General features: G+C 47.0%; 2 protein-coding genes across 5 annotated transcripts in view; one reads left to right on the forward strand and one right to left on the reverse strand.

Moving 5' to 3' along the window:
• Positions 1-10,439, forward strand: part of GLB1L2 (galactosidase beta 1 like 2) — a 127,561-nt gene extending 117,122 nt beyond the window's left edge. For both annotated transcript variants that reach the window (XM_063943801.1, XM_063943802.1), the window contains 6 exons: positions 1,243-1,314; positions 2,427-2,505; positions 4,077-4,164; positions 6,397-6,508; positions 9,461-9,577; positions 9,661-10,439. In XM_063943801.1, coding sequence (XP_063799871.1) covers positions 1,243-1,314; positions 2,427-2,505; positions 4,077-4,164; positions 6,397-6,508; positions 9,461-9,577; positions 9,661-9,747 — 555 coding nt within the window. In that variant the 3' untranslated portion in view covers positions 9,748-10,439. The remainder of the gene's footprint in view (positions 1-1,242; positions 1,315-2,426; positions 2,506-4,076; positions 4,165-6,396; positions 6,509-9,460; positions 9,578-9,660) is intronic.
• A 2,426-nt stretch (positions 10,440-12,865) lies between these two features.
• B3GAT1 (beta-1,3-glucuronyltransferase 1) overlaps positions 12,866-23,674 on the reverse strand; it is a 98,947-nt gene continuing 88,138 nt past the window's right edge. For all 3 annotated transcript variants that reach the window (XM_063943805.1, XM_063943803.1, XM_063943804.1), the window contains 3 exons: positions 20,008-20,304; positions 19,071-19,173; positions 12,866-14,192 (listed from right to left, as the gene is read on the reverse strand). In XM_063943805.1, coding sequence (XP_063799875.1) covers positions 19,087-19,173; positions 20,008-20,304 — 384 coding nt within the window. In that variant the 3' untranslated portion in view covers positions 12,866-14,192; positions 19,071-19,086. The remainder of the gene's footprint in view (positions 14,193-19,070; positions 19,174-20,007; positions 20,305-23,674) is intronic.

Here is a 23,674-nt window from a genome sequence, read left to right on the forward strand (position 1 = left end):
CCGGCCGTGTCCCGATCTCATCAGTCACAGCTCTACCTGTAATGTATGAGGACGTTTCCTCCTATTTCATATTCTGTCCCTGTCCCGCAGTGTAATCGGCCTATAACGTTGTATTCTCCATTAGCACCAGCAGGGGTGTAACATCCATTGCTGGGACCCTATATAGGGTAACATGTGCGCCTACCTCATCCTTGAGTCAGAACTGTCCTTTGTTCCCCTCATATTGCACACAGGACACTGCAGACGCTGTAACTCGTGCCCTCATTATTTCCCGCATGGCCACTTACTGCTCTCACCCACAGCAGGCTTTCCCCGTACAGTCTATGGTATATGCAGCGGTCAGACCGATCTTCCTCACATAACCGATTCTGCTGCTTTTCCCCGTCACTCCTCACACCGGCTGCCTGTTTCCTTTACAATCTAATATAAAATAATTTTGCTAACATACAAAGCCATGAACAACACTACACCCACATGCAGTACATCTCACTTATCTCATAATATCTCCCAGCTCGCCCCCCTCCGCTCTGCATCACTCACCCACATGCATTACCTGCTCCCAGTCACAGCGGCAGGACTGTATTCGGGCTGCACCCACTCTGTGGAATGCCCTCCCACCACGCACAGTAAGACTCTAGTTTCCAAACCTTCCAGCGTTCCATGAGAACCCCCCCTCTTCAGACAGCTTATCCCAGAGCCACCCACATAACCTTCATAAGTTATCCCATCTGTACCGTCACACAGACCTCACATATGTTCTCTCCACTGTCCCATCCTCCTGACCCCAGGCTTACATTGCTGTGTGACTGTGTCATACAGTCCCCCAAGATCCCCTGCAGCCTGGCTGGGCCAATATGCACTCGGTAGCAGCTACCCTTGTGTATCACACACCTATTTCCCTATAGATTGTAAGCCTGCGAGCAGGGCCCTCTGACCTCTAGGTCTGTCTGCTATTACAAAGTCTTGTTCTATGACTGTTTGTTCTGAACACTATATAAATAACTTAATGAATAAATCTGCTCCGGAACCTCCACCGCACTCTTTTACATGGTGTAGCAACGTTTTCCGTCCAGTTCTGGGCTAATCTTGTCCTTGTGGGTAGATCAGGCAATAGTTACACCACGGAGCAGCAATCCTTTGTGCATTTGTGCGATGAACGGTACAATCAGTGTGTACATTGCACTGTGCCGGCCACGGTTATGCAGAGAAATCAAATGATTATCGGAAACCTCTGTCTTGCAGGTGTTTGTTAGCAGCCAGCCTGTCGGGTTTGTGGATTATAAAAACCAGGAGCTGAACGTTCCCGAGGTTCCGGTAAGTAACAAGTAACCTCCTTACAGTGCAATGCCTGCACTTAATCTTCTGACAGATACATAGGGGGTAATTCAGACCTGATCCTAGCAGCAAATTTGTTAGCAGTTGGGCAAAACCATGGCCCTCATTCCGAGTTGTTCGCTCGCTAGCTACTTTTAGCAGAAATGCAAACACAAAGCCGCCGCCCTCTGGGAGTGTATCTTAGCATAGCAGAATTGCTAACGAAAGATTAGTAATTGGTAACGAAAGATTAGCAATTCTTCTAATATTAGCAGAATTGCTAACGAATGCAATTTCCTTGCAGTTTCTGAGTAGCTCCAGACCTACTCCTAGATTGCGATCACCTCAGTCCGTTTAGTTCCCGGTTTGACGTCACAAACACGCCCTGCGTCCGACCAGCCACTCCTCCGTTTCTCCAGCCACTCCTGCGTTTTTACCTGGCACGCCTGCGTTTTTAGCACACTCCCTGAAAACGGCGAGTTTCCGCCCAGAAACACCCACTTGCTGTCAATCAGCAGAGCGATTGAAAAGCTTAGTTCGCCTGTGAGTAAAATAGCATAGTTTTGTGTAAATTTGCTTAGCGCGTGCGCCCTGAAATGCATACGCATGCGCAGAACTGCCAGATTTTAGCCTATTAGCAATTCTGCTAAAATTAGCAGCGAGCGAACAACTCGGAATGAGGGCCCATGTGCACTGCAGGTGGGGCAGATATAACGTGCAGAGAGAGTTAGATTCGGGTGGGTTATTTTGTTTCTGTGCAGGGTAAATACTGGCTGCTTTATTTTTACACTGCAATTTATATTTCAGTTTGAACACACCCAACCCAAATCTAACTCTCTCTGCACGTTACATCTGCCCCACCTGCAGTGCACATGGGGGGGGGGGGGGGGGGGGGGGGGGGTCATTCCGAGTTGATCGTCTCTTACTGCTTGGGCTCTTATTGGTCTGTGTGTGCAGGTAGCAATGGAACTGCAGTGTGCTGTTTCCCATAGCAACCTGTCATGTTGGATTTTACTGTTGTGGTGCAGACATATCATACTTACTGTGGGCTACAAGTTATCACTGGTGTCTGTACACAGAAATGTTATTAAATAACTGTTTTCTTTTCAAAGGGATATAGAAAACTGCGCATATTAGTAGAGAACTGCGGACGGGTTAACTATGGAAACAGAATAAACGAGCAACGTAAAGGTATCTATGGACTTCTAGAGTATAGAGGAAATGTCCTGAGTGTGTTATTCCCTTCATTGCAGCTACAGTAGCACAGCTTCCAGTTTATATTGGCGATGGTAGAAAACTGGCGTTTCTACAGCTGTTGTGGAACTAAAAGGCCCAGCATACCGCAAGGCTTGCAGTATGTGCTTGTACAGTGGGGGTCATTCCGAGTTGTTCGCTCTGTATTTTTTTCTCGCAACGGAGCGATTAGTCGCTAATGCGCATGCGCAATGCCCGCAGTGCGACTGCGCCAAGTAAATTTGCTATGCAGTTAGGTATTTTACTCACGGCATTACAAGGTTTTTTCTTCGTTCTGGTGATCGTAATGTGATTGACAGGAAGTGGGTGTTTCTGGGCGGAAACAGGCCGTTTTATGGGTGTGTGCGAAAAAACGCTACCGTTTCTGGGAAAAACGCAGGAGTGGCTGGAGAAACGGAGGAGTGTCTGGGCGAACGCTGGGTGTGTTTGTGACGTCAAACCTGGAACGAAACTGACTGAACTGATCGCAGTGTAGGAGTAAGTCTGGAGCTACTCAGAAACTGCTAAGAAATTAAAAGATTCACTCCCAGTAGGCGGCGGCTTAGCGTGTGCAAAGCTGCTAAAAGCAGCTTGCGAGCGAACAACTCGGAATGACCCCCTGTGTGTAGTTCAACAGCAGCTAGTGAGACCCAGTGTACATTACAAGGGAGAGTTTAAAGCCCCAAATTAAAGGACCCTGCGTGTCCTAGTAAGCGTAACATGTAACTATGTTATATGTATTGGAGGTTTCCTTTTCATTTTTCAATGTATTAAAAGTTATAATTTAGTTACATTTCACACTTAATAGGACATAGAGATCCCCTTTCATTTGTGTCTCTGACCTCTCTGTCTTTCTCTGCATATGTTGTTACGCCAGGAATCACCGCCTATGATAGCGTATGAGTTACTGGCTTACCCATAGGCGCCTGTTTTCCTGTGTGCTCTAAGAAACTTTGCCTAAGCCAGGTCATGTCGTTTGTAAGTGGTCTTTTAGTGGGAATACAGTCATGTGCTGTAAAGGAGAGTTATTCTCCGCCCACTGTCATATTTCTACTATAATCAGTCCCTACACCCGGCTACATATCCCCCTTTGTTCAAAATAATAATTTATAATCTACAACAGGAATATTACGGTGCGGGAACTTTTGATTTCATAGTGTTTGGTCCCGGTGGGCCTCATTTATAAAGCGCACTAAATGCGCTATGCTAAACGCTATTTCTACCAATCAGCGGGCATCTTGGTCTAACAGGAGACTCCTCCATAAACAAAGAGTGTGGTTAGGTGTGCGGCGCGAACGACCAGCACAAAGTGTCCCCCTCCTACCATTTTCATATTCACTAATGTCTAACGCTGCCTTCAGAGTGTCCCCTCATTTACCTATGGACTACAATCCTTACAATGTTATCGCCATATAAATAACGCTGAACTGTCTTACTGTGCATTCACCGTCACTGTCTCCAAGTACATAAAAGTAGTAATCGGCTTTTCCGTGTTACGGTTTCATGGCTCCCCTCGTGTCTCTGCTCAGGTCTTGTTGGCGACGTGTTTCTGAGAGATGTTGCGCTGAGGAATTTTAAGATCTACAGTCTGGATATGAATTCGACCTTCATAAACAGGTGAGACTTGGTGCTCGTATACCCCTTTCACACCGCACCTCAACCCCAGGATATTACAGAGGCAACCCAGGTTCTGTCTGTGTGGAAAGGTCGGCCCAGGTTGTGTGGCCCGCAATCTCCACTCTGGTCGCAACCAGGATTATTCCCGGGACTGATCCAGGTAGGCTGCGGTGTGAAGGAGGGGGGGGGGGACATTAACTGGCCTGCCCCAGCATTATCAGACCTAAATCCCAGGTCCCTGCATTGGTGTCAAAGGGTCAGAAACTGGTTTTAACACGACTTGAAACTGTGTTGATGATCCCGGATTGGATCTGGGATTTTGGTCTGAAATTGGTAGTCTGAGACCGATCAGTGTCAGCTAGGGGCAGATGTTGCGTTTCCGGAGGACACATAGACATTAGCAATTTGACCACCAGGGCCCTGAAAAAGCTCACACTTAACGTTGTGTGACGTTTGGCCAGAGATATGTCTGATAAAAGGGTAATGACGTTTTTTTTCCAGCGCCCTTTTGTGGCTCTTTAGTGAGTACTCCCTTTATAATATATAAAACACATTGGGGGTAATTCCAAGTTGATCGCAGCAGGATTTTTGATAGCAATTGGGCAAAACCATGTGCAGTGCAGGGGAGGCAGATATAACATGTGCAGAGAGAGTTGGATTTGGGTGGGTTATTTTATTTCTGTGCAGGGTAAATACTGGCTGCTTTATTTTTACACTGCAAATTAGATTGCAGATTGAACACACCCCACCCAAATCTAAATCTCTGCACATGTTATATCTGCCTCCCCTGCAGTGTACATGGTTTTGCCCAATTGCTAACAAAAATCCTGCTGCGATCAACTTGGAATTACCCCCATTGTGCTTCCCTTTTGGTCTAGAGATTACTTGGGTCACCTTTGGCCAAAGCCTGAAGTTCTCATTTTGACCATTAGTAAAGTACAGATGCCGTGTGTTACAGTCAACACGGTAACTTGTAGATGTTCTGACTCTACGAACTTTGGGTCTGGTTCTTAGTCCTCCCTAATGTGATCGCAACACCGGCCGGTCGCTGCGAGTGGAATGCTGCTGCGCCTATAGGCAAGTCCTGATGTGGACGCATTTAATCAATCGCATTTCCGCGGTCTTCCTCACACCGTCATCATTACCAGCACCCACACATGGCCGATGCTAGGTGATGCTGTCCGCCTGGATTTGGCATTCACAATGCATGTGCAGGACTATAGAGAGTAACCCTGGCTACACACTTGTGAGACGGTCCTCTGGCCTGAGCTCAGTGTTGCTGGCCCGTTGCCTCCCAGGAGAACCCGTCCACAGGGAACATTCACGAATATGTGTGTGCAGCCTGCAAAGCATTTACAGGATGCAATGAGAAATAAACGGTAGCTGCGGCTGCATACAGTGTTGTCTGCGACTCCGTATTGGACCCTTTGCGTATTTGGCATATAGTAATCTGTAGCATTTCTTTCCATACAAATGTTTGGGTGATTATGAATCCTACTCCGATGGAAGACAGTGGTCTTGTGACATTGGATGCACGACGGCATCACTATCAGTGATTGACAGTCTGATGCTGTTTGGTTGCGGAGAGGGGTCGCCGCCTTTGTTGGGGAGGTACGAGGCCAGGATGTCCATTTGTGGATAGAGATTTCCTGGTCTTTTTGCAGTAGATGCGACAGCCGGTTTGTGCGGCCCCGTGGGTCAGGCAGCCGGCCGATGGGGTCGCAGCTGCTCCGATATTGCGTACTAGGACGCAGCACGGAGCGGTAACGCAGTAGGAGGTGGGACGTCCGCTGCTGCCTCACCATATTAGTGTTATCGGTGCTGCGTCCATAGCTCCTCCAACCACAGCTGCATCAGGCCCCATGGTTTTAGTAAAGAAGATATAAGGCCATTTATCCTACAAAGCAAGGGGCAGATGTATTAAGCCTGGAGAAGTGATAAACCAGTGATAAGTGCAAGATGATAACGCACCAGCCAATCAGCTCCTCACTGTAAATTTACATATTGGAGCTGATTGGCTGGTGCATTATCACCTTGCACTTATCACTAGTTTATCACTTCTCCAGGGTTAATACATCTGCCCCCAAGTTCATGCACCTAGGCAATCTGACCTAGGCTTTTGTGAGTTTCCCCATAACACATACAGTATGAATGTACCAATGTCACAGTATGATGTTATATACAAGGTCTCACGTCTTTTCTCTGTCCTTCTCTCTTCCACTTGTCTCTTAGTCTCAACACCGTCCACTGGTCGGAACTGAACGAGGAGACGATGGGTCCAGTGTTTTACCAGGGGGCTCTACACGTGGGCTTTTCACCCCAAGACACCTACCTTACCATGAAGGTGAATCCCATTTATTGTATAGAAGTATAGTGAATGCACCATTACTCACTGAATAGTCCCTGCCACCAGCAAAAGGGTTCCACTGTCGATGTGATGTAAGTGGCTGTGGTGTATTGGTGGAATGACAAATGGATCTTTGCACTTTGGCAGTAACGTATGCCATACAATAGTCTGTGAGAGGCTTGATACATTCACAGCACTTGTGACAACTGAAGGGGCTGCCCCATTAATCGGACCTATAGAGGAGTACAGTGTGATTTCCCCCAACTGAGTCAGATGCGTTGTGATCTGGTTTCATCTTACTCAGAGAAGGTGATTCAGACAACACTGCGTCCACTGTTAGATTGCAGGATAGAATTGAATCTGGTATTATTCTAGAATGTTTGCATGCTGCTTCCTACACCCCCCCAAAATTAGTGCGGCCTAAGGCTGCTGCCTTGGAAGGCTTTTACCAGACTGCATCCAGCCAACATGGAGCCACAAGACTGTGAAACGCGTAAGGAGCCAGCTAATAGTTGTGTCCTGCGGTGACTTCCTGTTCAGGTGACCTGGAACCGGGAGACTTTTATTCTGTAAATCGCTCCATATAATGAGAATAGAATGACTGCAAATTAGCAAAATGCCCCTTTTAAAAAATATCAAGTTTATTAATAAAAAAATACCGCAAAGGAGGCTTACAGCTCATTACAATATACATATGTTATATAGCTTAATAGAATATAGTGAGACCACTAGTTAGAATTGTCTGTCGTGAAAAGAGAAGAATATTTCACAAGGTTCCACCGTACTGTCCAGTAAAAGGTGAGTTCACTCCGTGTAATCCGGTGTCACTCCTGCTTATTGTTTTACAGATAGAGCCAAATGATTTCAAACAAAGTAGTGTTTACTCTCCCACGTCGAAACTATTTGCACGCTGCGTCGGAGCCGATACATCACCGTTCTCTCGGTATATCAAACTCGCTCTGTTGGAACCTTCACGGCACTGTGAGAACAAAATGACATTTCTCTTTCTGCCACTAGGGGGGGACACTGCTGCCTCCGGGTATACAGGGCTTGTGCTGGGTAGGCACTTCATTTGAATCTGACGCTCCTTCCATTCTGTGCGCCACTGCTACTGCATGTGACATCTGCTGTTTCCGCAAGCTGTGTAGCAGCAATACAATTCTTTATCATCTTAAACGAGTGACACAGATACCGACGAAAATAGAAAGAGTCTCTGGGTTGTTTTCGGTACACTTGCCCCCCTCGCACCCCCTCTGGTCTGACTCCATGGGGATCACTTTGTCACTAATAGGAGCATAGGGGGTGATTCAGACCTATGAGGATTGTGCTGTCCTGCGTTCAGATAATCGCCACCTACAGGGGGAGTGTATATTCGCTGTGCAAGTGTGCGATTCTATGTGTACGCCGAGCTGCAAAAATCCACTGTGTGCAGTCTCTGCGCAGCCCAGGACACACCTACAGTGCGATCACGTCAGATTGATCGGGGCCGGAGCGGACGTCACACACCCGCCCTGAAAGCGCTTGGACACGCCTGCGTTTTTCCGGACACTCCCAGTAAACAGTCAGTTACCTCCTCCTGTCAATCTCCTTGCGAACACGCGTGCAAATAGATCCTACGCACAATCCCGTTGCAGGGCGCCGGTCCCCGTTGCTGCCGTCCGTCGCGCCTACGCATTGCGGTGCGTACGCATGCGCAGTTCAGATCTGATCGCCCGCACAGCAGCAATCCGATCTGAAAGACCCCCTTTATCCACTGAAGGCCAAGAGTCTCTGTACGTGCTTAGAGCCCTGAGGACCTGTCAGTAGAACATCTGCAAAGAGTGGGACCAACAGCCATCTGCTGGTCTGCAATGATCCAGAGAGAGACTGGCCAGCCACAAAACACGCCATATTGAGAACGTCAGGGGCGCAGATAGTGGCACGTGTAGGTGGTGTATAAATAGTATCCGTAGACCATTCATGAAAGTATACAGTAAGCCAGTGTAAAATACCTTACATGCAAATGAATATAAAAACAAATATAATAAACAAATGGAGGTATAATAGAAATCAGTGATGTATAGGTAATCACTACAGCATAACCAAAGCCCCCAAAGTGCTGCAAAATATCCCTTATTCAGCTCCCATGGCCCGAATATATTGAAGCAATTTGGTAACAGAGTAACCTGAACAGCACTGATATACCTGCTGGAACCGTGCTGGACAGTTCCTTTGTGAATGATGAGCAATTACTGTATTGCAGTGATAACCTGGGACGGTGGGCACAAGCAGCAATCAGAGCGGTGGGCAGAGGCTGGGGCGGACGGAGGTGACCCATGCATAATTAGGGCACCGTAGTCCGTATATTGCATGATGTGCTGAATTGAGTAATTCTGATTTCAATCAGAAGCTGTATTCAGTAGCCTCATCTATAGCATTCTCTATATCCATAGAGCACAACTCTCTTACCGGTACTCCCAGGACTTCAGCGAGGGTAGTGACCGATATACAGTAAGTGATAACAGGGCACCTAACAACACAAGGTCTACAATAAAACACCGGAGATATTATTCTCCAGTAAAGTGAGTAATACACAGAATACAGATACCCAGCACCACGCACAGTGCCAGATACCCACCTGGCTGGGAATCAACAACAGATATAGTAAAGGCGGTCACATACATGTAAAATACCACACACTACACGTAAGGGATGAGCCAATAGCGTGATAACAGACAACATCCAACGCCGAGGTCAGAATAGAGCAGAGCAAGGCAGGCGTATCAGAGTCGGGAAGAATGGCAGCATTTCCTGCCCTGTCCTATTTTAGTCTTTGTGCTGGTGGTGGGCTTCTGCTGGCTGGTACCCGCCGCTGTCATGCCTCGCTTATGTGGGGTACAGAAAACAACATCTATAAAAGTTTCCATCCATTCCACCCTTTTCCTAACGTTGCTTTGTGATGTGTTGCAGGGCTGGAAGAAAGGGGTGGTGTTTGTGAACTCAAGAAACTTGGGCCGGTACTGGGAGATAGGACCCCAAGAGACCCTTTATCTGCCGGGCCCCTGGTTATGGCCGGGCACAAATGAAGTAAGTCCGTGTTACGTCTCTGTCTGCTGTCCAGGAGCCGTTCTGATCCTCAGCTACCCGCCCTTTGTTGTTGTGTTTTCCAGATTACAATCTTTGAAGAACAAGAGGCTGGAAGCTCTGTGTACTCGGTGGATACAACCTATTTAGGTAGGACCCAGTATGTGGACTAGTTAGCGTCATCTGGGGCTGCCGGCAGAGGAATGGTGCTGCCTGATTGGTAGAAGTACTGAGCTCCCACCGCTCTGCGTCCTCATTGGTGCCAATACTTTCTAACCAACTCCATAAAGACTTACCGTCCTCTTTATAGAATCCATACGGGTGCCAGCTGGTAGGTACAGGGTGTGAGGATGCTATGCAGCCGGAGGTGATGGGAGTCGGGAGGTAGAGTGATGTCTCCCTGTGAGGTTCCGTATCCGAGGCACCCTCAGCAGTTTCGAAGTGACGCACATGCCCAGAAGAGGCGCCATTTCCAGAGCCAAGTGGGAGACCGGGAGGCTACAGCGCCAGGCCTCTACCTAAGCTTGCTACGTAGACTTACAATGCGCGGTTACTCCCCTCATGGTATACGCCTACTACAGATATACGTAACAACGCTCAGCTCAAATCCAGTCTTCCACATCCGTCCCTACAATGTGAAAAAGTCCCCACGTTGCTGTCTGAACTCGGAACAATGCAAATGACAGATTAATGACTCAGGGACCGTTCCAGAGCACGCTGTGAACAAAGTTCTATATATATATATATATATACACATTGTTTGTAAATGTAGATCATTGTTATTAATGTGGCTAATAACTGTACAACAAGGGGCTTCCATTCTGTTCACTTTATACAAATAAAGGGTTCCATTTTTTTTATTTTATTTTAAATCACTGATATTTTTTCATAGGAAACATGAGTCACTAAAATGGCGGAAATAATTTTCTAAGTGTAACGGAGCATAAACCACAAAATCCACCCTCCTGCCACTTTACCACCCTCCTACCACTTTATTACCTCTTGTGTCATTAGTAGAAACAAATTACATTTTCATGCCGTGGTGCAAATGGAGGTGCGTGGCCGGCTGAATGCCGACACGTGGCTACGCTGTGGACGCCTTTGCAATGGTCTCCGTTCTTGTCAGAATATGGAGACTGCGCAATAGTAAAATATAATTGTTCATGTGCGGTTGTTGCTTAATGTTTCATAAAGAACCTGTGTGTTTGGCCTTGAGCAGCGAGAGAATTGCAATCGGCAGATGTAAACGCGACACCTGCTACTTAGACCAATGAATCCAGGAACTTTATAGGGGAATAAACACCAGATACACAAACACTGATTTCCTGCTGCTGTTTTGCATGGATGGGCCCCTGTGATCTGAAAGTCCCAGCCAATCAGCTTCTAACTGCCATGTTACAGGCATGTGTTTGATAAATGTTTGGTTGGCTTGTTACTTTATCTCCATCAACTTTACTCTATCTCTCTCCAAGCTTCGAGAAATCTTCCCCAGTGTCTGCACATGTTCCCTATGAAGCCATATTACATTTGTAATCTGAAGCACTTTTTTTTTTCTCCGGGACAGGGCCCACTAGGTAGCCGGGCCCCTTAGCAGTTACATATTCACACCCTTGTTTCTGAAAAAGGGACGAGACCGATGTTCTTGCGCTGTTCATACAATTCTACTTTTTGCTTTTGAATAGAAATGAGTGATAGTGTGTGAAACGTTCTAAGCAGCCTGAATATTATAATATAAGCCTTTGTGCATTATTCTCCATTCAGTTTACTTTATATCCCAAGACAATATAGTTGTTTCAAAGAATTAACAAAGACTGTGGTCCATGCCCCTTTTGTTCATTAGGAGACTTATGCATTACCCTGCGAGATCCAGGCTCTGACTAGTGTGCCCATATATTAGAGCGCCAATCATTTAAGAGGCAATACTAACCTGATTTTTTTCATTTAAATGATTGTGCTTTAAAAATACAGGCAGACTCGCCGGCATCTCACTGGCTATTACCTAAGCTCCTAGGTCAGAAATTCCTAAAAGAACACCTTTCACCCTCACATAGTGAAACCCACACACAATGCAGCCTATCCAGTCACTAGGAACCAGTGACATCACTGAGAGTACAGCCTATCCATTCACTGGGGAAGAGTGACCTCACCAACTGTGCAACCTATCCATTCACTAAAAGCCAGTGACATCACTGAGGGTGCAGCCTATCCTGTCACTAGTAACCAGTGACATCACTGAGAGTGCAGCCTATCCAGTCACTAGAAGCCAGTGACATCACTGAGAGTGCAGCCTATCCAGTCACTAGGAACTAGTGACATCACTAAGAGTGCAGCCTATCCAGTCACTAGAAGCCAGTGACATCACTGAGAGTGCAGCCTATCCAGTCACTAGGAACCAGTGACATCACTAAGAGTGCAGCCTATCCATTCACTAGAAACCAGTGACTAGGGTAGCCACCTCATCCCTTTAATCCTGGAGACCTATGAATAATACAGGTTCTGTGGCTGATTAAATTCAAGCCTGCATTCCAACTTGTTTTAATCAGCCACAAAACCTGTGTAAATTACAGGTCTCCAGGATTAAAGGGATGAGGTGGCAACCCTACCAGTGACATCACTGAGAATGCAGCCTAGCCAGTCACTAGTAACCAGTGACATCACTGAGAGTGCAGCCTAGCCAGTCACTAGGAGCCAGTGACATCACAGAGAGTGCAGCCTATCCAGTCACTAGGAGCCAGTGACATCAGAGAGTGCAGCCTATCCAGTCACTAGGAGCCAGTGACATCACAGAGAATGCAGCCTATCCATTCACTAGGAACCAGTGACATCACTGAGAATGCAGCCTATCCAGTCACTAGTAACCAATGACATCACTGAGAGTGCAGCCTATCCAGTCACTAGTAACCAGTGACATCACAGAGAATGCAGCCTATCCATTCACTAGGAACCAGTGACATCACTGAGAGTGCAGCCTATCCAGTCACTAGAAGCCAGTGACATCACAGAGTGCAGCCTATCCAGTGACTAGGAACCAGTGACATCACAGAGAATGCAGCCTATCCAGTCACTAGAAGCCAGTGACATCACAGAGTGCGGCCTATCCAGTCACTAGTAACCAGTATTATACATGTATATCTACACGATAGTCCTAAAATCTCCTCAATGAGAAACATCTATATGGTCCCTAGAGCTTCATTAATCATAATCCTGTGGGGTAAGAGAAGTTTTTCCTCTTTGTTTGTCCCGTAATAACGCCATGCGGAAGCGATGCTGAATAGAAGAGAAACACCTGAGTGACACGTGGTTGGTTGGTTCGTTGTTGTTTTTTTTCACAAACATTCAATTTTTTTTTTTTTCATTTTAAATATGCAAAAAACAAAAAAAACAAATCTCGTTCCTTAAAAGAAAATACTGTAATTGTTTAAAAACAGCAGCTTGTTGTATCTGCAGGAGAAGTGGCACATGGAGAGGGGAAGGGGGTAAGAGGGCCACAACATTCCTTTCTCTTTCTGATAAGTGCTCCCTCTTCTCTGCATCGTCTTCATTGTCATTAAGTGCATTTCTCAGGGCATGTGAACAAGAATCATCTGCAGAACGATGGGTCCCGCGACTGCACATCATTCTGTAACCCAGGTTCCTTCTGCTGGGGAACAGACACGGATAGGTTCTGCAACTGTACTTCTCCTAACCAATCTCTGCATCAATTATATTGCTCTAATAGAAGTATAATTCATCACTGTAGCCAGAAGGGGGCAGTGTGTACAAGCTGTCCGCATTACTGCATGATGGGGTAAGCTTTTCGGTTCAATACTTGCTGTGAAATATCACAAGGGCTATTTTCCAAGCTATACCTTTGTATTCTGTACGTGTGTGGTCTGACCGAGCACTGTTTAATTACACTGGAGACCATTATTTTGTTTATGTGTTGTCAATTAAAAGTAATTTTTGTATAAAAATACGTTGCAAATATATGCTGTAAAATGACAGATTTAGGGTAAATAGAATCCTTCATTTTTTTTTCAGTGCATGGAGTTTTTAGAACCTCATGTGAGGTTGGAGGTGCACTGAGTCTCATCCTTTATGTTTATTTACAGTGGGCGGGTAAAGTCTAGGTACAGTGATGAATTTATCTAATTAAGGGAATGACCAGCGGGTGGCAGCAGAGGAACCTGGCTGAGCCGCCGCCGCCTGCAGGTGAGCGACGTAACGGCTTTGCGTTCTGTGGATATGAAGATGTATGGTAGTTCTGTACTCTAACACCACACCTGACTGCAAGAAATGGGAGACAATAGGACAGCACGTTGGGCTTTCATTCCATCACCGAGGTCATATTTGTCATTGTCAAGCAAGATGCTGAAGCAAGACTTTTATTTGGGGGGGGGGGGGGGGGGGGGGGTTTATTATCCTTTGGAAGAGGAGGCAGCATCCTTCAATCGCTGTATCTCCAACATTTTCTCCATCACATGTGCTGTGCTTCTTGGAAAATATAACACACATGGAATCCCGTGCAAGCTCTAGGGCGGGGAATGCTCGAGCCGGAGAACGAGCCCCCATAGTTTCTCTCATAGTTCATCTGCTGCAGAAGAGGCCCACACAGCGGACAGTACCAAGCAAACAGCTCCTGTGGTAAAGAGAGATGGAGGAGGACATGTTATCAGCCAGCCATAATATCACACAATGAAATATTCTCTGTTTCCGGTCTGCCATGGTGATAATGATTGTGAGTCAGTGTTTGGTTACAAGTCTGAAAGGCCACTGGCACATCTCGTACAGTTACTCGGGCCGTGCGACGCCGCTTAGTGGTCCACAAGACATTGGGAAGCTGGGCAACAACTGGTTGTTTTACCAAAGCTTTGAGGCATCAACATCTAATTTAACGAGTATGGTATGTTAGGTTGTCCATAGTCATGTCAACATGATAGAAATGTGGACATGCATAGGGTGCCGACATTCATCGTGTCTCTGTGGATGACATGAAAGAATGGTGACCTCATGGCCCAGTGGTCACATAACTGATCGCGGCGGCAGTTGTGTCTTCTAAGTCTTCTTCAAGTGACCTCTCATGGAGCAATATTCTGACAATTTTTTACTCCTAACCCTCCCCCCTAGTTCCCAACTCTAACGCCAATCCCCCTGCAGCTTAACTTCTCCCCACAGACTAACCCTAATCCTCCCGGCCATGCCTAACCCTATGTTGACATTCCAGATGTCATCATTTTGAAAGTCAACATGGTAACAGTTGACCATGTGACTGGCTACTAAATTAATTAGTCCTTCACTTAAAATACAGAATACAAAATTTTGAGTGGCATGGTATTCCATTGCTATGAAGAATATTAATTATGGCATGTCAAGGTCTTCCATCGCTAGACAATATATACAATTAGGTGTATCAAGTAGAGATGTGCAGGTTCGGATTTACTCTGTTTTACACGGATCTCAAAAACGGTATCTTATTGGCTATCCGCTCTCTCGTGTTTTGGATAAATCCGAACTTGCTCTACTTTGGATAAAAGAGCCAAGTAATTCCAAACCTGCACAGCTGTAGTATCAAGGCAGTCTACTGCTAGGCGGAATATACACTTTGGCTTGGCAAGGCATTCTATCAGTAGAGAGAATGCCTTGCCACGCCTAAATGTATATTCCCTCAGTAGAGGGAATATACATTTTGGTGTGGCATTGCATTCTATCAGCAGAGGGAACATATATTTTGGCGTGGCAAGACATTCTATCAGTAGAGGGAATATACATTTTGGTGTGGCGTGGCAGGCATTCTAGCAGTAGAGGGAACATATATTTTGGCGTGGCAAGACATTCTATCAGTAGAGGGAATATACATTTTGGTGTGGCGTGGCAGGCATTCTAGCAGTAGAGGGAACATATATTTTGCCGTGGCAAGACATTCTATCAGTAGAGGGAACATATATTTTGGCGTGGCAAGACATTCTATCCGTAGAGGGAATATACATTTTGGTGTGGTATGACATGGCATTCTATCAGTACAGGGAAAATACACTTTGCCGTGGCAAGGCATTCTATCAGTGCAGGGAATATACACTTTGCCGCGGCAAGGCATTCTGTCAGTGCAGGGAATATACACTTTGGCGTGGCTAGGCAGTCCATCACTAGACACACTTTGGCCTGACATGGCATTCTATCAGTAGAGGGAACATATATTTTGGCGTGGCAAGGCATTCTAGCAGAAGGAATATACATTTTGGCGGGGCAAGGCATTCTATCAGTACAGGGAATATACAAGGCATTCTCTCAGTGCATGGAATATACACTTTGGCATGGCAAGGCAGTCCATCACTAGACACACTTTGGCCTGACATGGCATTCTATCAGTAGAGGGAATTTTGAGCCTGTACGCAATGAAGGTCCAGCGTACAGAAACAGAGTCACTGAAAGGGACTAGGAGGCACTTGAAGCAAGGATAGCGCTGGGGCCTAACATAGGAATGAGGGACCTGCCCATGAGACAAACTATGGGGAGGGGTGAAAAGCATGAGGGTAAACTGGGGAGAATGGAAGGCAAGGGCAGAGAGGTAAGAGGAGGGATTGAAGGCTTGGGAGAAAAGGTGAGTTTTGAGTCAACTTTTGAAGGCGATGAGACTGGTAGGAAAGTCTGATTTGGCGAGGGAGTGGTTACCAGAAAAGGACAGAGTGGGAGAAATCTTGGAGGCATGTGTGAGGGGAGGTCACCACGGAGGAGGTGATTGAAGGAAGTGGGCAGAAGCAGAATTCCTGGAGACAATGGAGGTGCTTGCCTCTAGGCAACAGCCCTGAAGTGGCTCCTTCTCCATTGCGCCAATGTCCTGTTGGCAGCACAAGCACTGCCTACCCATTTCTTGACCAGAACCGCACTGAAATTAAGTGTTGAGGGTGCCCACTGAGATGAAAGTGGTGCGCTGAGCCTGACTGACAAACTGTTCCCGGCTACCCTTGCCGGAGTCCCCTCCTACTGTGCACAGTGTCCAGGGGTACAGCTAGGGTGAGGGTGCATGCAGGGGAGTGGGCGGCCGCAGGCGGAGCGGGCAAGGGAGCCAGAGCTGCTTATGAGGAATAAAAGGATTCAACATATGTTACTGAGCAGACAAGAGGGCACCTGGTGCTTCAGGAGAGAAAACCTACCACCGTAATTGAAAGGACCTCTTTGTTTTAAATTAGGACAAGACGAGGGAGATCCGGCTGTTAGGTCCCAATCATTTGCATAGTGTCTCAGTCACTGGGGTCAATCCAGTTAGGTGAAAGTTTTTGTTTTATGAAATTTAGAGTCTACTTCAGGGTTGACCACAAAAGCAAAATCTTTCCCCTAAAGGACAAACTGCAAGGGAGGGCAGATGTAACACGTGCAGAGAGAGTTAGATTTGGGTGGGGTGTGTTCAAACTGAAATCTAAATTGCAGTGTAAAAATAAAGCAGCCAGTATTTACCCTGCACAGAAACAAAATAACCCACCCAAATCTAACTCTCTCTGCACATGTTATATCTGCCTCCCCTGCAGTGCACATGGTTTTACCCATTAGAGAAAGATTTTGTTTTTGCAATCAATCCTGAATTAGGCTCTTAGACCGCACAAATGATCGCACCCGATAATTCACTAATTCAGTTAGCAATGCCAATTCGCGGTACTCACAGTGAGGGTGTGCGAATGTTCTACTAAATGTAATCTGAGCGCAGTGCATGAAAAGGTGTGGAGACCTTCCTGGACCCCCCAAAAGTTCCAATTTAGTTAGCAGTGTCCTATAGAAGGCTGGTAGTGGGCATAAGGAAAGTACTGGGCGCTTTTAAAAGGTGTCAAATGACCGATTTTTGCATTTTCATTTTTAAAAAGGAATATGTAAAAAGCTTATGAATTTCATGTACTTACAAAAGGTGCTTTTGGGGTAATATGAGGCGACAAATATTTAAAAAATAATAATAAGTAAAAAAAAAAATGTAAAAAAGCAAGCTATTTATTTTTTTAAATGAATCCCTTAAATAAAATTGAGGTGCATAATCTAATGAAAAAGTTGATTTGGGGTAATTTGAGGCCATTTTTTTTTTTTACCTCCAAAAATAGCTATTGGCCCAATTGAAGACTCACAATTGCCTAATTAGTCATTAGGGAGGTGTCAAAGGTGTTCTGAAGCAAGTCCTGACATTTGTACCCTAAAATAAAGATTCTCCCTATCCTTCACACCCTCGAGGGTGCGAAAAAGTTTATTTCCTCCGAAAGAAGTAATGCCAGTTTGGAACTGGAGAAAAAAACGGGAACTCGCAGCTCGCACAAGACAACTCGCACCTAACTGGATTGGCCCCAGAGAGGGGAGGCATATCACCTGCATAAAGGCGACATTGGCGACCGAAGGAGCTGATGATTTTTGGAGGTGTGAAGGGAGACGAGGAAGGGACAAAGGACGAGCGACGAATGGATCCATAAATAATGATCCTGGATGGCCTGATTAATCCCTTTGCGATACCTAGAAAGCGATTTCTAATCCGATTCTTGGGATGAGCGATGTCCTCCCTCTAGATATAACATACACTGTAAAAACCCCAGCGGTGGAATGCGGCGATGGAGGGGAACGCCGGGAGCCATGTCCTGATGGATGTGTTGTCTCCAGTAAGCAGCCCCCACCCGCCCCTTCCATGATGATTTATGGTAATGTGAATTAGCGTCTCCTGCCATTCATGCATAATGCGGTAACCGTATTTCACATGAGACAGAACATGATCCGGGATGACAACCTGAAAAGAATCACTGACAACCCGTAGACGTGGCGGCATTTGCAGGACGCAGCAGACCGTCGCTGGGAATAAAGGATCCCTCACGCTGTGTATCTGGGGGCCTGCCCTGCGTGCGGCCCGTTATCCGCTGTGTTCTGTCCACAGAGGTTCTCCATACAAGAGTCCACAATGGTCTCATGTGTCTGTATTTAATTTTACCGTACGTTCCCACCTACCGTATATTGGGGGTCATTCCGAGTTGTTCGCTCGCTAGCTGCTTTTAGCAGCATTGCACACGCTAGGCCGCCGCCCTCTGGGAGTGTATCTTCGCTTAGCAGAATTGCGAACGAAAGAGTAGCAGAATTGCGAATAAATCATTCTTAGCAGTTTCTGAGTAGCTTGAGACTTACTCCTACACTGCGATCAGCTTAGCCCGTTTTGTTCCTGGTTTGACGTCACAAACACACCCTGTGTTCGGCCAGCCACTCCCCCGTTTCTCCAGACACTCCCGCGTTTTATTCTGGCACGCCTGCGTTTTTCCGCACACTCCCAGAAAACGGTCAGTTTCCGCCCTGAAACACCCACTTCCTGTCAATCACACTCCGGTCACTTCAACGATGAAAATTCTTCGTTCGGACGTGAGTAAATCTACTGCGTACCATGCGCATGCGTATTTTTGCCTTAATCGCTCCGTTGCGAAAATCAGCAACGAGCGAACAACTCGGAATGACCCCCAATGCTTTATTAACCCCTGTTGTTATGTTTCCCCGCTCGAAGGCGTCTACTCACCAACGCAGGCCCGTTGTCAGATTTCTACGCTGGGGTCTGTGAAGCCTTTTTTGCCCTCGTTCACCAGCACTGGCTTCTCCGTCCGCGTGTGCCACACCAGAATCTGGAAAAGCCACCAATAACGAGGTCAGTGACCGCTGCATGCATAACAGAGACAACAAAAACCCACAACGTCACCTCTTACGTGGAGATTCTCCCCCGGCCTGGATTCACTGATGGGGGATCTGCCAATGATGCATCGTCAGAATTATGATGCCTAATTCAGACCTGATCGCTCCTCTATGGATTTGCAGACGTCTGCGATCGGATAGTCGCCGCCCAGACAGAGTGAATATCCGCCCGTGCAAGTCTGCGTTCGCTGTGCGAAAAGCTTTGAAAACGCTGGCCAGCTGCAAATCCGTTCACAACTCACCATCGAATTATTTTTCCAGTCTGTGCGCAGCCCAGGACCTACTCCTACAGTGCAAAAGAATCAGGCTGATCGGAGCCGGAGCTGACGTCACACACCCTCCCTGAAAACGCTTGGGCACGCCTGCGTTTTTCCAGAAAACGGTCAGTTACCACCCCCAAACGCTCGCTTCCTGCCAATCGGCTAGCAATCAAAAAAGACACAGGATTTTTTCGCAGTTTGGCCTCGCGCCTGTGCATTATGATCCGTTCGCAAGCGCAGTCGTTCGATAATCGGCCCGCTGTACGATTTTGCACATCATCGATCAGGTCTGAATTAGGCCCTATGTGCGAATACAGCTACTAGCCATATAGTAATGACATGAGACCAGAGGTCAGAGGTGGCTGCAGAAAAGCCCGTGGCTTTGTCTATTGGCGGGTGCCCATCTGCGAGTTTCTGCAAATGCTGCTACAAAGCCCTTCCCTGGCGTACAACCTGGTGCCCGCTCCTGCCCCGGCCCGTAGGCACATGAAGCAGCCGAGCGCCTACCTTCGTGCAATTGTCAGCTTTGGGTTCCAGGTCGGCCAGGGTCACCAGCTCCCTCAGCAGGCTGCTCTCCTGGTAGCCTCCCTTCACTCCTCGCAATTTGAAATACGCCTGTGGCCGCTGCAGGATCAGCCGCAGGTTGACGGCGAAGCCAGCCATGTCTATTGCAAATGGTCTATGCGGATCAAACACCGTCTTCCACCCGTAAACTCTTCCGGCAGCGTTGACTTTGGGCGACTCGTACCGCAGTCCTCCGACAAACGCCACCGGCCACACCGACACTTTCCGGGTATTTCGCATCTGCGGGAACACAACACGGTTGTCAATCACGTGGGATAGTACAGCACACTAGAAAATACTGGAGATAGATCCTTCTAACACTGGGGGGGGGGGGAGGAGATGTATCAAAGCTTGGAGAGAGAGAAACTGGAGAGAGATAAAGGGATCTATTTATGAAGCCGTGGAGAGAGATAAAGTACCAGCCAATCAGCTCCTAACTGCCATGTTACAGGCTGTGTTTGAAAAATATCAGGAGCTGGTACTTTATCTCTCTCTAAGGCTTAGTAACTATGGGGCAGATGTATTAAGCCTGGAGAAGGGATAAAAAAGTGAGAAGCGCAAGGTGATAATGCACCAGCCAATCAGCTCCTAACTGTCATTTTTCAAATCCATAATGATTGGCTGGTGCGTTATCACCTTGCGTTTATCACTTCTCCGGGTTAATACATCTGCCCCTAGAACGCAGTACTAACCAACCAGCCCCTGTCATTTCTTTTAAACCCAGCCTGTAACATGGCAGTTAGGAACTGATTGGATAGGACTTTATCTCTCTCCAAGGTTTGATTGATACATATGCCCCTTGGGATGATTCCTTCTGTTATACTACGGCAGGTTTGAAACTTCGTTACAGACGATACAAAGTCTCAGAATGACCAGATCAGTAATTCACCCATATGCCAATGCCGTCACTACATGTATAAATGCCTGTAAATAATATCTGTATAATATAACGCCACCTGTACAAATAATAATAAGCTCCTATGTCATCGCTTAGAGTTGGCCATTTGCAATGTCATCACTTCGGTGTCCGTCTTGTGTAACAAGGAATAATGCACCCGCTGCTGTACCGTAAATGATTACAGATATCCGCAGTAACCTCATATCGCTGCAAAGCAGTGCGCCATAACAGCGCTCGCCTGACCCAGCCCTGCCACCAGGGACAGAGGTATGTTGTGGCTTCGTAATAGGACGATCAGGGTGAAAATGATGAAATGTTCGTATCATCAAGAGGGCGAGGCAAGTACGTGCCATGACTGGTGTTCCGTCATCACACCCCTGCGCACTCCGCTTTCATGGAGGCGGGCTGGGCTTGGTGACGGCTTTCGCATAAACAAGAGGTCAGGAGCAAGCCGTATAATGATGCAATTTGTGGCTGTAGTCACATAATGGGTGCACGTTGAAGACTTGTACCCCTAACCTAAAAACATGTATTTTTTGGCTTTAAGGTCTACTCATTAAAAGTGGATAACATAAGTCATTCTGATGGTGAAAACGGGTGTTTGCCGGAGACCAAATCATGCCTCTGCCCATCTAGTAAACGCTCGCTACTGCCCACCGTGCAGACAGTACCCCTTACGTCGGCAGTCTGACGCAGGTTCTAAGGCCCAGCGAAGAGACATTTGGCCAACGGGTACCTCAGAGGATGCTTTACCCATTTATCGGACAGAAATAGGTTACAGATACATGCGATGTTTGGCTGTGGGGCCAGGTGTATCGGGAAGGATGTCATACCGTAGTGCCGTCAGATCATGTAGTGCGGTATCTGGTCAGAATGCCAACATGGATGTAAGGTCAACGAGAAAAATGTCTAAATTGACAAATGTGTTGATAAGTCGACACCAGAATGTCAGCAATACATTTGTGTGTTATGTTTAGGGTTAGAGTTAGGTTTAGGATTCAATTAGCTGCGGTAAATTGATTCGCCGGGGGCTATTCAATTAGCCCCGATACCCGGCACTTATTGGGGGTTATGGACCCTATGCAGTTTCAGTTGCAGTTTTGCTAATTTAGCAAAACTGCAACTGGCTAGAGTCGCATGCTAATGGCCATCAGCGATGCGGTCGCAGTTCAGTTGCGATCGCATTGCTGACCCCACAAAACAAGGGTAACCCCCTACCTGCACCACCGCCATGTTTTGCTTTGCATCGGTGTGACTTCACGCGGGCGCCGCTAAAACAGCCCAGACCCGCCTGTGTACCTGCCCCCGCAATGCCGCGTCACCTCCCCGCAAACGCGCAGAGGCGTTTGCCTCAATGTGATGCGGTCGCATTTACTGGCTTGTGCAGATCAGTCTCTGTGCGTGCGCACTGGTGCGGGCAATGGGAAAATGCAATCGTATTGCATTTTTAAATGAGCTGAATAAGGCCCTATGCTTCGGGTGCCTCAGGGGAACACATGGGTCCGGATACTTATCCCAGATCCCATGTGCTGTCGAACAAAAATGGGACATTTTTATCCTGGACAAAAAAATAGGATTTTAATTACCTACCGGTAAATCCTTTTCTCGTAGTCCGTACCATTTAGTACCATGAGGTATAGACAGGTCCACTAGGAGCCATGGGCACTTTAAGAATTTGATAGTGTGGGCTGGCTCCTCCCTCTATGCCCCTCCTACCAGACTCAGTCTAGGAAACTCTGCCCGAGGAGACAGACATACTTTGAGAGAAGGATATAAAAGGATAGTGGTGAGATTCCCAGCCAGCACACACAAACAAGAGGAAAGCCATGCTAACCAAACTTAAAAACAGGAACAGCAACAGCTGAAGTACGAAGCACCAGGCGGGCGCCCAGTTCCCCTATAGACTACGAGAAAAGGATTTACCGGAAGGTAATTAAAATCCTATTTTCTCTTACGTCCTAGAGGATACTGGAAATCCATTAAGTACCAAAGCTCCCAAACCGGGTGGGAGAGTGCTGAGGTTCCTACAGAGCTGATTGACCAAACTGAAGGTCCTCAGAGGCCAAAGTATCAAACTTGTAGAACTTAGCAAACGTGTTCGAACCTGACCAAGTAGCTCCCCGGTAGAGCTGTAAAGCCGAGACACCCCGGGCAGCCGGCCAAGAAGAACCCACCGACCTAGTAGAGTGGGTCTGTACAGATTTTGGAACTGGCAATCCTGCCGTGGAATAAGCTTCGAAGCAGGACACCACATTTTATTGGGATCATAAAGAACAAACAGCGAGTCCAATTTCCTGTGACGAGCTGTTCTCTTCACATACACCTTCAAAGCCCTCACAACATCCAAAGACTTTGAAGTAGCAGAGGTGTCGGTAACAACTGGAACCACAATAGGTTGGTTGATGTGAAATGCAGACACTACTTTTGGAAGAAATTGCTGACGAGTTCTAAGTTCAGCTCTGTCTTCATGGAAAATTAAATAGGGGGTCTTGTGAGACAACGCCCCCAGCTCCGACACACGTTTTGGTGAAGCCAAGGCCAACAGTGTGACAGTCTTCCACGTAAGATATTTTACGTCTACCTCCTGTAACAGTTCAAACCAGTCCATTTGGAGGAACTGCACCACCAAATTGAGATCCCAAGGTGCCGTGGGAGGCACAACGGGAGGTTGGATATGCAGAACACCTTTCTAGAACGTCTGGACCTCAGGGA

This window comes from Pseudophryne corroboree, chromosome 10 (assembly GCF_028390025.1).
Source record: "Pseudophryne corroboree isolate aPseCor3 chromosome 10, aPseCor3.hap2, whole genome shotgun sequence".
Taxonomy (NCBI): Eukaryota; Metazoa; Chordata; class Amphibia; order Anura; family Myobatrachidae; genus Pseudophryne; species Pseudophryne corroboree.